We start from the raw sequence: 14,164 nt of genomic DNA on the forward strand, positions 1-14,164 counted from the left end.
GAGAAAGTTCAATAAGATTTAAAAAAAAATAATAATAAGTGGAGAGGAAAAGAGTCATGGTTTAGTAGGGGTGGTTAGAGACACGCATTCAGGTTACAACATTTATCTTCCCAACCTCAGGGGCAAACTGTAATTGGATTCTTTCCTTGGGAACTGAGGCATTAGGTACAAAGCCTGCACCAGCTGACCAAAAGGGAAATAATAAGGAGAAATTATGAAACTACGGAGCATAAACAGCCTCACTTTAGAAACCTGTCTCCTCACTTTCAGGGAAACCTCCTCATCCTTGCCCCAACCCACTTCTCTTTGTGTGACAAACTTTTGCATCATAAAAAAAAGATCCTTCAAACTAACTCACGCTGTACTATTGGTATTTTAATACATTACTTCTTGGGTAGGGGGCAATGTTAATTAGAAATCAGGGCTTAACCTAAACACCAAAATCAGAACCAACCACGGTGAAATTCCAGTTACTGTGGTTCTCTACTTGGCAAGAGATTCAGGGGCGGGGGGTGGGGAGAGACATTGCCAGCTTCATTAAGTCATCACACAGGTATGATTATCTACTCCATCTAGCATGCCACGTGCCACTGTCACACATACTGATTTATGGGAATGATTTCAGGCCTGCTTAGCGGTGACTGAGCTCTTATAATGTGGAAGATGCCTGGCTAAGCACTTGGATAACCTGTTACTGAATCAGAACCCGAGAGTCAATCCCACTTGCCTTCTCAGTTGTTTTAGGGCAGAGCTCCCTCATTTCAGCTGATTTTGTTCTGTGACCTGTAATGCTCTAGCCAGAGAGAAGATTGTTATAAGTGCTTCCCAATCATTGTAATTATCACACAATTCATTCCAGAAAGGGTGATTTCTAAGCTAATATTCACAAATTATATGCATACTTCAAAAGATCATTTGAAAGACATAAATTGTCATTAATATTAATAATTTGTTCACCTCTTTCCCCTATTAAAAGCTTCAATCTATAAGCAGTTGAGGCTTGACTATCTTCATGGGAAAAAATACCACCTAATGAGTAATTAAATTATTGCAGCTGGGCCTTCACATCGGAGCAATCGCGCCCTGACCTCGCTACGCAGTGGGGCAGGGGAGAGTTGCACAGGAGATGAGAGGCACATTTCCAACCCTCAAGACAGAATGAGAAAGACGTTCACTCTCTAAAGGTTTATGAACATGATTTTCAATCAGATTCCTGAAGCCGACGGCTCAGCTCTTACACTTTGAAAATGACAAGTAATAAAAGCTGGTTCCAGGGCAGGCTGGGGAGAATGGAGTACACTAAAGTGCCTTTAAGTCGCCCCTGAAATTCTATGCTTCTTGCATCTACATCTCATTCCCTAAGGTGTTGGGAAATTGCTATGCAGATTTATGTAAAATAATATATAAATCAGAACTGTCTCTCTCCCCTCTTAATAAAGGGAACTGTAGTATTTCTATTCCACTGCTATCCTCTCAGGCTTTTGCTTCCTAACACCCTCAAGTTTTCTCAAAGATATTTTGTGCTCTGGGGGCACCTGGGTGGCTCAGTCTGTTAAGCATCCGACTCTTGATTTCAGCTCAAGTCATTAGATCGAGCCCTATGTCAAGCTCTGTGCTGGGCTTAGAGCCTGCTTAAGATTTTCTCTCTCCCTTTCCCTTCCCCCCAGCACGCTCTCTCTCTCTCTCTCTCTCTCTCTCTGTGTGTGTGTGTGTGTGTGTGTGTGTGTGTCTCACTCTTAGAAAAATAAAATAAGATAAAGATATTTTGCACTTTGCTTTACTGGCTGTTTCCAAATACTGGGCCAACTGATTCTCCAGAAGTTCCTTCTAACTGTCTATCTCATTTGCCTTTTCTCAGTTGTTTCCCCTTCATCACACCCTGAAGTATTTAATACTATTAAGCCTCCTCACCAAATTCAGAACCAAGGGTAGTGGTCAAAACCCCAGCCTCCTCTTTCTCATCTGCAAAATGAGATGATTAATACAGCCTTCTAAGGTCACTGTATGAAATGAATGGGAGCTTTCGTCTCAATGGCCTGCCCATAGTGTTTGATAAAACTAAACAAACTAGCAATAAACTTGTTTGCAGTACTCTGCGCTAGCCTACGTTTTCTCCTCTTTTAGACTTTTCTTTCACTTGTCTTCCTTGCACTCCTTGAGTCTGGAATAACTCCCTCCCAAGGTTTTGCTTGTTTTTGATTCTCTCATCAAATGGAGCAAGCTTCTTGTTTCTGATTACTGTCTCTATGGAAAAAAAGAAAAAAAAAATCCCAAATCTAAGTCTTTATCTCAGATCCTTCTCTCAGGTTCCAGATAGTATTCTCAGCTGCCTGCTGGACCTCATCTCCAGGTACTGCGAGCGCGCCACATGTTCAAAACCCAGCAGATTGTTATTACCCCCTCCACCATCCTTGCCTTAACTCCATTTTTTTCTCTTGGTTTTTCTTGTTCTTTTAAGGGCCCCCAAGGTGTTGAATCTTTCATATCTGGATCCTCAATTTCCTTCTTCGTCTTTAGCAGTCATTCTTAGGTATTATCAGGAACCCCAGAGAGATTTGTTTTTGTGGGTTATATCTATCATTATTAGCCATGTTGGATAGTAAAACAGAATTGTTTAAAATATGTGTTAGTCCATTTAGAATAACAATAATCATCTCATTACAAGTTAACACATTCTATGAAAAATAACTTTTTTCTAAAACAAAAAAATTAGTGAGAGGAGAATTATTGTTGTACATTTTTGCAGATCTTTAATATCTGGCCTTCTGGGGAGCAGTTGGATTCTCATCTCTGCTTCTTCAATCTGTTGTAAAAGTTTCAGTTGAAATACAGGGGGAAAAAACTGGCCTTGCTCAGATATGTGGTTGGAGAAAAAAAGCCACATTTCAATAGTGTTTTCCAATGATTGTGCATAGTCTTCTGTGACACTGTACCAAAACTCAGCAAGTGACAGTTTCTTAAAGGTTAGTTACAGTATGAAATCTGAAACCATATCAATGAATTTTTTTCTATTCTATTAGATTAAAATGCATTGATCTACCTTGGATTTGACTGGATCTTTTTACCTAGGCATCAATCATTTGAAAACTATTAGTGCACTGAACTATATCTTCCCAAAGCTCACGTAATTCACTATACAATGTCAAAAAATCATATTTGGGGCACTGGTGGGGGGGTCAGTCAGCTAAGCGTCCAACTCTTTATTTTGGCTTAGGTCATGATCTCAGGGGCCTGTGTTGGGCTCTGTGCTCAGTGGGGAGTCTGCTTGAGATTCCCTCTCTCCCTCTCCCTTTGCCCCTCCCCCTGCTCACACTAAATAAACAAACAAACAAATAAATAAATAAAATCTTTTAAAAAGTCACATTCATTAATGTCACCATTAATCTCATGAAAAAGTGTTTGAGTAGTGGGAAGCTCTCAAGCTTATAGTGATGGATAGGTATTTAACATCATTCGAGTTTTGATTTGAAAGCTCAAATTTTATTATTAGATAACAAATATCAGGGTTGTTTTACTTTAAGTGAGAGGCTTACATTACTCAGTTTTGAGAAATGTCTGCTAGATACCCAAATCTGGACAACCATAATTTGTCTGTGAGTTGTTATTTTAAGTGAAAGTGGTGTTCCATTTTTCAGAATGTCTGGTGTTCAGTGTGTAACTCAATGGCCTGAGTCCTTTTCCTCCAGATAGCCATTGCTCTTTGGTATGCAAAAGTGCCTTCTATATATTTCTCATTTCATTAACCAGAATATTAAGAAGGCATATACACAAGGGTTATAATGTAATAAAATTAACAACTTTTCCTGATTTTTTTATTGTGATGCTAAAAGCTAAAGAACACAGTGACTGTTAGATTAGTTGGGTGCTTCTGCCTTAATTCATGTGAAGGCAACAATAGCTTTTCTCACCAGTGCTTCACACCATTGCAAATATCAACATAATGAAAAAGGTAAATAATATCTTAGTGTGAAACCCATCTTCACTACACAGACCCTCTGAAAATGTCTTGGAGAGCCCAAAGGGCCACTGACTACACTTTGAGAACTGTAGCTATAAGGTATCTAAATCTTCAGAATCAGCCTTCTTTATAATATCCTTGTGCTTTCTTTTCCATTCCTCTTGCCTTGACCAGACCTGGGACCCTTGTTAATTTTCCCTGGATTCCTCTAACCTCTACCTGCCCAGGGTCATCTTGCAAGGCTGTGAAATCTGACCCAGACGGGAGTAGGGAGCAGAAGTCCAGCCCAAGCTCCATGGGACATGGTTTGGGGTGACATCCTTCAGAAAAAGCAGGTGAAATCCACCAAAAAATTTATTAATTTGCACAAAGCTGTAGTCTGGGCTTGTAAAGGCCTTATAGTTGCTCATTTCATTTCCTACTCTTCTTCCGGCAATTCAACCCTACTACCAGAGTAATATCTCAGAACTCAACTGTGATCACAATATTCTCATCTCAAATGCCATTGGAATAAATACTCTCAGTTTGGAATCCAAGGTGTCACTTGAAAATTGCCAAATGAAATAAGGGACACTTGGTTAAATTTGAGTTTTAGACAAGGATCAAATAATATTTTATAAAATTATATCCTAAATATTGCATGGGATATACTTATACTAAAACATTACTTATTGTTTATCTGAAATGCAGATATAACTAAGTGTCCTGTATTTTTATTTGCTACATCTTCAACCATATTCCTGTCCCCAGCAGAGTTGCCCTAAGCTTCAACTAGTTTGAATATTCAGTGTTCTCAAACAGCCACCCATGCCTAACTGTTTATCTTCCCTATAGTACTTTGGTACCTTTGTTCTTGTTCTTACTCTACCTAGGATGTTCTCTCTACCTATCATTCTCTGTCAAAGTCTTACCATTTCTCAATGGCCACAAGCTTTTACTAATAGCTCCAGGCAGACATTGTGTCTCCCATATTTGAACTACATGGTGCTTTGAATCTCTCCTAAGGTGTCTCTTCTACTTCCTCTATTTTGTATGTAGCCATGGAGTGCCTTGGTAGCTTATCTTGTGTCCTCTATTAGAAGGTGAATTCCTTAAGGACAAGGATCATTATGACCACCTTTTTTGTTCCTGAGTGACTAACACAATACCCTGCACATATTTGTGCTCAATACATAGTTGTTAAATTGACATTGTGTAGCCTACCATGTTTTTAGTTAACTATATTTTAGTTACTGACTGAAAACAATGATGATTCATTGCTGGCTAAGACCTTTCCACATTTGGACTCATTTGTGAATTAAGGATGAATCATTTGCTGGTTAAAATCCTTTCACATTTGTCATGTTTCAAATGAAAAACGATAGAGGCTAAACAGCATCTAAGTATTCCTTGTGACTTAAGACATACTAGCTACCATAATTTGGAATGTGGGATGGGTTAAAATACTAATCTATCTTTCTGTTTGATTTGGTTTAGAGAGGAAGTGAGACTATTAGAAAGCTGTCCAATGGTGTCCTAACCCTCATGGAAGGATGAGTAATATTGTACTTTCATCTCTTCCTTCTATGTCCTTCCTTTCCTTGACTCCATTTTTCTCATTTGGCCCCTCTGCATGGGGTATGCCCCCTGTGTACAGCATATTAAATCTTGGGGTCATTTAATGACCCCTGTTTGTCAGGAAACAGACAACTAAAGTGTTCAGGCATGTCATCACTGATAAAGAAAAATGTCTCCTAACAGGGAATATGACATATAACTGAAAAAGTAAGTACTTAGGAGCAATTCATTTAACCATAATAGAGGTTACCAGAATTCTAGGCACTGGACTCTGGCACCACCTTCGTGGGATAATGGTTGTGGTTTCTGGCTATAGAGTGATGGTAGTAGGATATCCAGCCTGCCTTCCTTTCTCTCACATCACCTAATATTTTCTTTCTGCTTAGGCTTACACGGAAAGTGTCTTTACTCATTTAAAGGCGAATGTAGATACCTATCCCTTCAAAAGAACTGCCCACAACACAACTACTGAAGGGATGAACTGACTCAGTAGTTCTACAAGTCATGCCTACATGCCCTATTATCATCACACCAGCCAATGAACCTCTCCTTCATATATGGCCCAAAATAGCCAATGAAACACAAAGAGGAGTAATTCTTGACAGACCAAAGGGTTTTGTAGGGCCCTAGACGTGTCCTTAAGAGTTAATATAGTGAAACACTGTGGGCTAGGGGAGTTGAGTCCTATGTACCAGACTAAATATAGTGTCCTAACATTTTCCTGACCATGCCCAGCAATATCAGTAGGTGAGAAAATAATTTTCTAATTCCAGCATAGAAACTTTGTTTGACTAAATGGTCACTGTATATATTTAAAATGCCTTTACTAGGGTATTAACTTAAATGGATTTGAAAGGAATACATTTTGTTAAGATCAATGTATTTCTAAGGAGTGACTCAAGATGTAAGTGTGTTTCATTAGTAGCTGTAAGACTCCTGACTCAAATTCTTTTGCGTTAAGAATTTATATATCAGCTTTCCCATCCTTAACTTGCAAACTCAAACAATCCCTCCTCCCCACTCTCAATTTTTTTTTTATTGCTCATTTTAAACAAGGAAAATCTAAAATATTGGTTTCAAAAGAAATAAAGCTATGGTAAATTAGCTGCACTAAGTACCCTTTGAAGGAAAATGACTGATAGTTACTGCTCTCTGGCAAAAAAAAAAAAATAGATATGTAGTTTCCTTTACTGGCCCCATAATCATCAATTTAAAATGCATGACAAGTCCTGCCTGGCATATATACTCACGTGTTTGTTCTAAATCCTTATTTTGTCCACTAAGCCCCATGTTACTGTCCATTGAAAAAAATCAAGTTCTATCTTAGAAGACCAGTAAGAAAAGACATTGAAAATTTTTCGAACTAATAAGGAAAGCTACTGAATATGAAGGTTAATGTAGGATTCAGTTTTACCAGTAGTGTCTTGAAAAGGGTGAGACTTTTAGCTTTTTGAAAAACACAAAGTAACTTCATGCTTCCTGACATAATTGTACCCCGTTTTGTTTTGTTTTTGAAGATTTTATTTATTTATTTTGAGAGAGAGAGAGCATGAGCAGGGGTTGGGCACAGAGGGAGAAGGAGAATATCTCAAGCAGACTCCACACTGAGTGCAAAGCCCAATGTGGGGTTCGATCTCATGATCTTGAGGTCATGACTTAAGCCAAAAACAAGAGTCGGATGCTTAACTGACTGAGCCACCCAGGTACCCCTTTTCCCTCAGGTGTGTAGTGTCTTCTCTCAGAGATGCTTCATGTAAAGAGATTGGTTTATAACCCTTTTTTAAAAAGGTTTTATTTATCTTAGAGAAAGAGAGAATGAGAGTGAGTAAGGAGAGGGGCAGAGGCAGAAGGAGAGAATCTTAAACAGACTATGCTGAGGGCAGAGCATGAGATGGGGTTCAATCCCACAACCCTGAGATCACGACCCCTGTGGACATCAAGAGTGAGATGCTCAACCAACGGTTGAGGCACCCAGGTGCCCTGAGATTGGTTTATAAGACTAAAAACAAAAAGAGATTCCCTTTACAGATCTAGAATAAGAGGCAGCAGCTTTGCCTGTAAAAAGTATGGGTTCTACATTCAAACAGAAATGTTCCGATCCTGCTCCTGACAAAACTCAGGCCAGTTACTTACCCACTCCCAGCTCACATTTTTTTCTGCACCGTGTGGCTAATATTTACCTAGGCGGTGGGTAAACATTCAATAAAGGCAAGGAAGCTTTACTTAATAATCTTGGCTTCAGCTACGTGTATACCTGTAATGGGAATAAAAATTTCACATCTCCATGCTTATGTAGCAAGGACTGCAAACAGCATCCCCCGATACTAGGACTGTCGATATTACAGTTGTTGGGGAAGCCTGGGACTCAGTGAGACCGTGGCCTGCATTCAATGGTATGAGCTAGAACGGCACTCAGGTGTCTTCTCCCGAAGTTCAAATCAGGGTGAAGGTGAGATCCCTGGGCCCTCCTGTGGTGCCTGCCAAATTGCCACGTCTTTGGTCTGGATCATACAAACACAAAAACTTAATTTGAAATTGAATAGCTCTGTAGATTGGTCATTGTCTTTGATATGAGCTCCCTCAGATGAGAACCTTGAAGAATTATTGTACAAAGGGTAGAAATGTGTTGGTGAAAGCTGTCCACATGCTGTGTCTGTACATTTAGGAGTAAATCACGGCATTCTTCCTGCTGTTTGGGACTCTGTCTGTTGACATTAAAATGTCCTCACAACTTATAAAAATCATTAAGGACTCCATTTGCGCCTCCCTGGTGGGAAGTTAGGAAATAAAGCCATGCCAGCTAGTGTACATTTCAAATATTTACAATACTGTACTTTCTCTCCAGGCAGCACTCTCGCAGCAACCCTCTGAGAAATTAGTGCAGACACAGACTAGCCCTCCCCCAGGCCAGCATTTTATTAAGGAAATCTCAGAGTCAGTCTTTCTCCATTGTCCCCCAGAATGCTGATCTCATCACCTCTGTAGCTTATGCCAGAGAATAAAGAAAGGAAAGGGAGAAAGGGAGGGGGAAGGGAAGAGGAAGGGGGAGGGAAAGAGAGAGTAACTGGCATTTCACGGGTTCCTAGTAAGTATTTACACTGAACTGAGTCTCCGCCAGCACACTTCCATTCTAAATCTCAATTGAAATATAGTTTCAGTAATAAAGGACAACATAATAGCAATACTGATGGCTCGTAAGTATTCTATTCGAAAGAAAAATATGAAACATGACAAGATGACTCCCTGATGAATGAAAGATAAAAGACTGACTCAAAGACAATTTCTTTAACAGGAAAAGTGTAAAATGATGGGAAAAGGTAGTAGGAAAGGTTTTAGAATTTGCTTCCCAGGAGATTGTTAAAATTGAACACATTTTTATTTTTCTGGGTTGGTTTAAAGAGGCCCAAGGGAGACAAGGGAATGTATCCTTAGAGACATGTATGAGCCTGTGAAGTCTTTCCATGGAGGGAAGGAAACACTATGGACAGTTGGGGTAAGGGCGAGAAAAAGATGGAAAGACAAATCCAAGGAGAGTTTCTTGCTAAGGCTCATGGTGTGTATGAGGGTAATGTGCAGGGATTCCTCCCCTGCTCCCAACCTTGCTCACCAGATATTGTGGGCAAATACATCCACTGGTATAATCCAGCACCAGATCCCAGAACGGAATGGTTATGTCTCTGACCTTGTCGCTACTCTCCAATGGCAGGAATCACGACAGTGCTGACCATGTCCACCATCATCTCTGGCATGAGCCCCTCCATGCCCCAGGTGTCCTACATCAAGGCCGTGGACGTGTACCTGTGGGTCAGCTCCCTGTTTGTGTTCCTGTCAGTCATTGAGTATGCAGCTGTGAACTACCTCACCACCATGGAAGAGCGGAAACATTCCAACAAGACAGGGAAGGTACTGCCTGGCTTTTGGAATGTGAAAAAGACTATCTTTACCTATAATCCTCTCCTGACAGTGTTGTAAGCCCTTTTATTAAGTCTCCACGCCGTGGCCAGATACAAGTTTACAGGATTTAATATTGAACCTTATTCTGTCTGTGCTGGCTACTTTCCTCAGCATCCTTACTCACCCTAGCCAGGAGTTGTTTTGTGTGAGGAATTTCTCTCAGTGTGCCCTCTCCATTGACTCTATCCTTTGAAAAGAAGTGTTGATGCGCAAACGATACCTTTCAAGTAGGTGATGACGATGAGGACAATGATGAGAACAGCTACCATGTAATGGATTGGCATCATACTAACCACCTACCATACCGTATGTCATTTAATTCTGAGTCACCCCAAGAGGTTATGTCTTTCCATATCACCTTCATTTTACAGAGCGGAAATGGGAGCAGATAGGGAGTAACTTGGCCAAGGTCACACAGCGCAAGAGGAATCAGGATTTGTTTCTGGCTCTCTCTCACTCCAATGGCTATGCTCTCAATCCCTAAATGATAGATTTCTCTCCACCAGAGCAGGGATTTCTGTTTCTCTTCTTGTCACTTGGGGGAGTGGTAGAACATAAAGAGAGGTTCTCCTCTCCACAGTATACTGGGAATAAAAGGTGTCTTTTGGGTTCTAAATGTCATCATGTGTTTCTTGAGCCATTGTTTAATAAATATGGATAGATTGACATCTACCTGCTACATTTCACAAAAGACTGGGGCACAAGTTTGCTGTTATTATGAGAACTGATACAAGATATTGTACTTCAGAAACCTAATTGATCATATCAAATTCTTTGTAGCCTACACTTGAGACTATATGTGTGTATGTGTGTGTGTGTGCGCATACACACAGATATGCACATAATTTTAATGTAATATATTCACATTGGCTTAAGAAATTCTTATATGCACAATTATACACGCCTAAAACATTATTTAATATTTGTTACACTTGTAGTGAGAGCATTTCTTATTTTCAGAGTGTTTTATAGCCTCTTTTCAAATTAAACCTTCATATCAGCTCCATGAGGTGGGCCTAGAGATTAGTATCTCTATTTTTAAAATGAAGCAGCAGAGTTTTAGTGAAGGAAAGTGATTTGCCAAAAGATTCACAACCAAGAGAGAGGCAATTGCAATTCAGATCTCCTGTAATGCTACTTCATTCTTCTATTCTATATCCTTTGAGTTAAAGCTGTAATAGGAGCTGATTTTGCTTTATTGCTGATGCTTCCATTTCTTTTGTTGACAACGTGTGAGTATGTGTTCCTGCCACATACATACCCACGGTGACGGCTTGGCAGGTGTGAGGAAACCAGGAACTTTTAGACAAGTATGCAGTAATGGGTGTGTACACATCACCTGGGATTTGTTCAGATTTTTGTTCAGTAGATCTGGGGTGTGGGATCAGTGAGTCTGCATTTCTAATGAGCCCCAGCTGCTGTTGGTCCATTACCCACACTGCAAATAGTCATGACGTAGATAATCCATGAAGTTAAAAAGGTGACAGAGAAAAAATGTGTGATGAGGAAAAGAATTTTGTTGTTGTTCTGTTTTGTTTTATGTGGGAAGTGGTTAACCTAAGTAAGAGGCACTGTAATAATCCGGGCCCGCCTCTCTCTAGTCTTTTGACTCCAAACTTGTCTACACCTCCCCACACCCGCCGGCCACAGAACACATGTGTTCACACTACTGAATTTCCTTTTTCATTAAATAGGGTTGTACAAACTCTTCTTGTATACCACTAAGAAGAAAATCTTTCGAATTAATAAGCATCATATGTTTTTGAAGATTTTTTTTATTGGGGTAAAATCCATATAATGTAGAAGTTGCTATCTTAACTGTTTGTAAGTAGTGTTAAGAATACTTACCTGGTTGTGCAAGCAATCTCCAAAACTTCTTCATCTGACAAAACTGAAACACTATGCCATTACACAACTCCCCATTTTCCCCTTTCCCCAGCCTCTGGAAACTACTAGGCAGTACCTTCCCTGTCTTTACAAGGTGAGTCCTGAATTGTCTAGCTTCACCAGTGACCAAAAGAATAAGTAGGTTTAGTACAGTGATGAAGTATTAGTGAGACCTCCTGCTCACATATCTGAGGCACTTCCTCCCCACTGCTTTATCAACAACAAAGCTGACATCATCCTCTCTATCTGTCTGGCCCCGACATCTTTCTCTCTCTAAAACTCAGGTATAGAGGAGAGAAGTGTCACTGGTTATCCCCCAAAACTATAGACATGTCTTTCCACTCTGCGCCTCACCAGGGCATCCTATCCCTTTAACTGTTTCTCATCTCAGACAGCCGGTCCCACTATCCTCGTTAAAACTGCTGTTCTTTCAGAGCCTCTGCTCTGGGCACTAACTGCAAAAAGAACCTAGCATTTGTGTAGCATTTTATAGTTTGCAAAAGTTTATACCCATTTGTTACACCATTTTCAACTGCCTTGTGAGATAAATAGGAGAGAAATGCCAACATTCTGAAAATTAAGAATGATGTTTAGGAGACAACCTAAAACACAGAGCTAGGAAGTAGTGGCGTTAGGTTTGGCATCACTTCTTCGGACTTCAAATCTTGTGCTCTTTCATTTTGCCCCACAAATATAGGAATGGCAGGTGGGACACTTCTTTGAGATAATTGTGCCTTTGAAGGAGGTGGTTTCACTAGTGTGAAAAATTAAAGACCCATTCTAAAACTGTTTCTACTAGAACAACCAAATTACACATTTGTGGAAATTAGCACCTTACTGGTAAATTGTATACTGTAAGATTTAATCAATTATATAATTGTTCTAAGTTATCATAATGTATAGTAGGATAAGCCAGCAGTGTTCTGGGTGACTATAGTGAAACCACTGAAGAGACTGTATTAGTTATTCTATCCTCAGATCCAGAGTTCAAAGTATTATTAATGTTATTTCTGCTCTCTGAAGTTAGTTTTTGAGTCTTGATCCATTTTCATTTTACTATGAAAAGTTTCTACGGCTAAAACAAAACAAAAAAAAAGGACAACATAACTTGAATAGGGGTCTTTGGTTAGTTAACTGACTACAAAAAATATTCTCTGTCTCTTGAATTCAGTAGAATATTGGGTTTTTAATTGCTATGAACCAAATACATGTTCTGGCAGAACTCACTCTGTAGCCTCCAATTTGAATTCCAAATAATTTCATCCAGTGGTAGCCTGTTCATATTTGTTTGTTTCTTGAATTCACTATAGTTCGAGAAGTGATTCAATTTTCTCAGAAAGAAATTAGTAACAGCTGCTTTGCAGACACTGTTCTGTATCAGCAAGAACCAAGATCTCCTTCAAAGTAAAACCTTAAAGAAAAATGGTAGTTCAGATTCGATCAGGCACTGGAGCCAGAAAGCACTGATAATTCTCTCATTCTGAAAAATAAGCCAGTTTCAAGTTGTTTAATTGGGCCATGATAGTATCAGTTATAGGTACTTCCCAGCAAGACTTGGCCAAATTGCATTTAAAAAGAGCAGCTAAAATAATTTCTGTCCCATACTCCAAATTTAAGCATAAATGGATCACCAGATGATGTTGTTCTGGTTTTGGGGGAAAAAAAAAAAAAACCCTACACTGACTGGGTGTATTGCTATGTTTTCTCTAAAGAGAAAAATATGTTGAAAAGCAAATCCAACTGGCTTATATTGCTCTTCTGATAAATCATATTCAATTTCAACTTAAACTTAGGGCAAATAATTCATACTACTCAGAAACAAAGGGGATACCTGAAACAGTATTCCCTTCTGGGGAAACATTTGAGTGTTCCAGTCTACCAGGCCAGAACTAAATTAGAAGACATTGACATTATAATTGTGAAACATTTATTCGTATAATGTTCAAATATCTCTATAGAGATAATAATAAACCTTGCTAAATCCTTATTAAAAACAAATCTCTATGATGATGTTTCCATTTATTATTTAAATGACTTTTAGCCAGATACGAAAAACAAAACTGGAATTCTATTCTCTAAAATAAACAAAACATTCTTAGCATTTCTTGGAACTATTTTAAAAATCTGATTGTTTAAACTTTTACTGTAATTCCTACATACAAAACCATATTCATGACTTACTAACAAAAGTCTTTTTGTCAGCCTTCTGGAATGTATAATATTGATAGAATTCAAGCCATGGCCTTCGATGGTTGTTACCATGACAGCAAGACTGAAATGGACCAGACTTCCTTTTCTCTACACTCAGAAGAGGACTCGGTACAAGAAAGATCCACAGGCAGTCCCAGCACAAATTCATCTCAGATAAAGAGAAGGCAATCCTTAGGAGAGGATGTTGGTAGAATCATTCTGGAGAATAACCATGTCATCGACACATATTCAAGGATTTTTTTCCCCATTGTGTATATTATATTTAATTTGTTTTACTGGGGCATATATGTGTGAGGAGAAATTCCCAATATACGATACTTGTTTGGGAACAGATTATGTTAAAAACAACAACAGCAACAAACAACTCTTCACTATCAGTTTGACAGTACTAGACTAAACTGGGAGTCAGCCAGTCAAGTCTCCTGGATTACAAAAGATTTGAAAGTTGGCTGATTTACATCCAGGCAAGAGTTTAAGGTCCCAGAAGAATTTGACTCCATATATAAGAGTCACAGGCGTGCATATGACAGAAAAACAATTTCCATAAGGAAGGACTTTGTAACTACATCTCCTAGATCTTCCTTGCTTTATAAATAT

At 39.1% G+C, this 14,164-nt stretch overlaps 1 protein-coding gene across 1 annotated transcript in view; it reads left to right on the forward strand.

Moving 5' to 3' along the window:
- The window catches only part of LOC111151629 (gamma-aminobutyric acid type A receptor rho3 subunit), a 44,763-nt gene extending 30,902 nt beyond the window's left edge, over positions 1 to 13,861 (forward strand). Inside the window, exons 8-9 of the mRNA XM_022509744.1 lie at positions 9,222 to 9,418; positions 13,559 to 13,861. Of these exons, the coding sequence (XP_022365452.1) occupies positions 9,222 to 9,418; positions 13,559 to 13,861 (500 nt within the window). The remainder of the gene's footprint in view (positions 1 to 9,221; positions 9,419 to 13,558) is intronic.
- The last annotated feature ends 303 nt before the right edge of the window (positions 13,862 to 14,164 follow it).

This window comes from Enhydra lutris, unplaced genomic scaffold, assembly GCF_002288905.1.
Source record: "Enhydra lutris kenyoni isolate GAN:26980312 unplaced genomic scaffold, ASM228890v2 scaffoldscaffold2, whole genome shotgun sequence".
Classification (NCBI taxonomy): domain Eukaryota; kingdom Metazoa; phylum Chordata; class Mammalia; order Carnivora; family Mustelidae; genus Enhydra; species Enhydra lutris.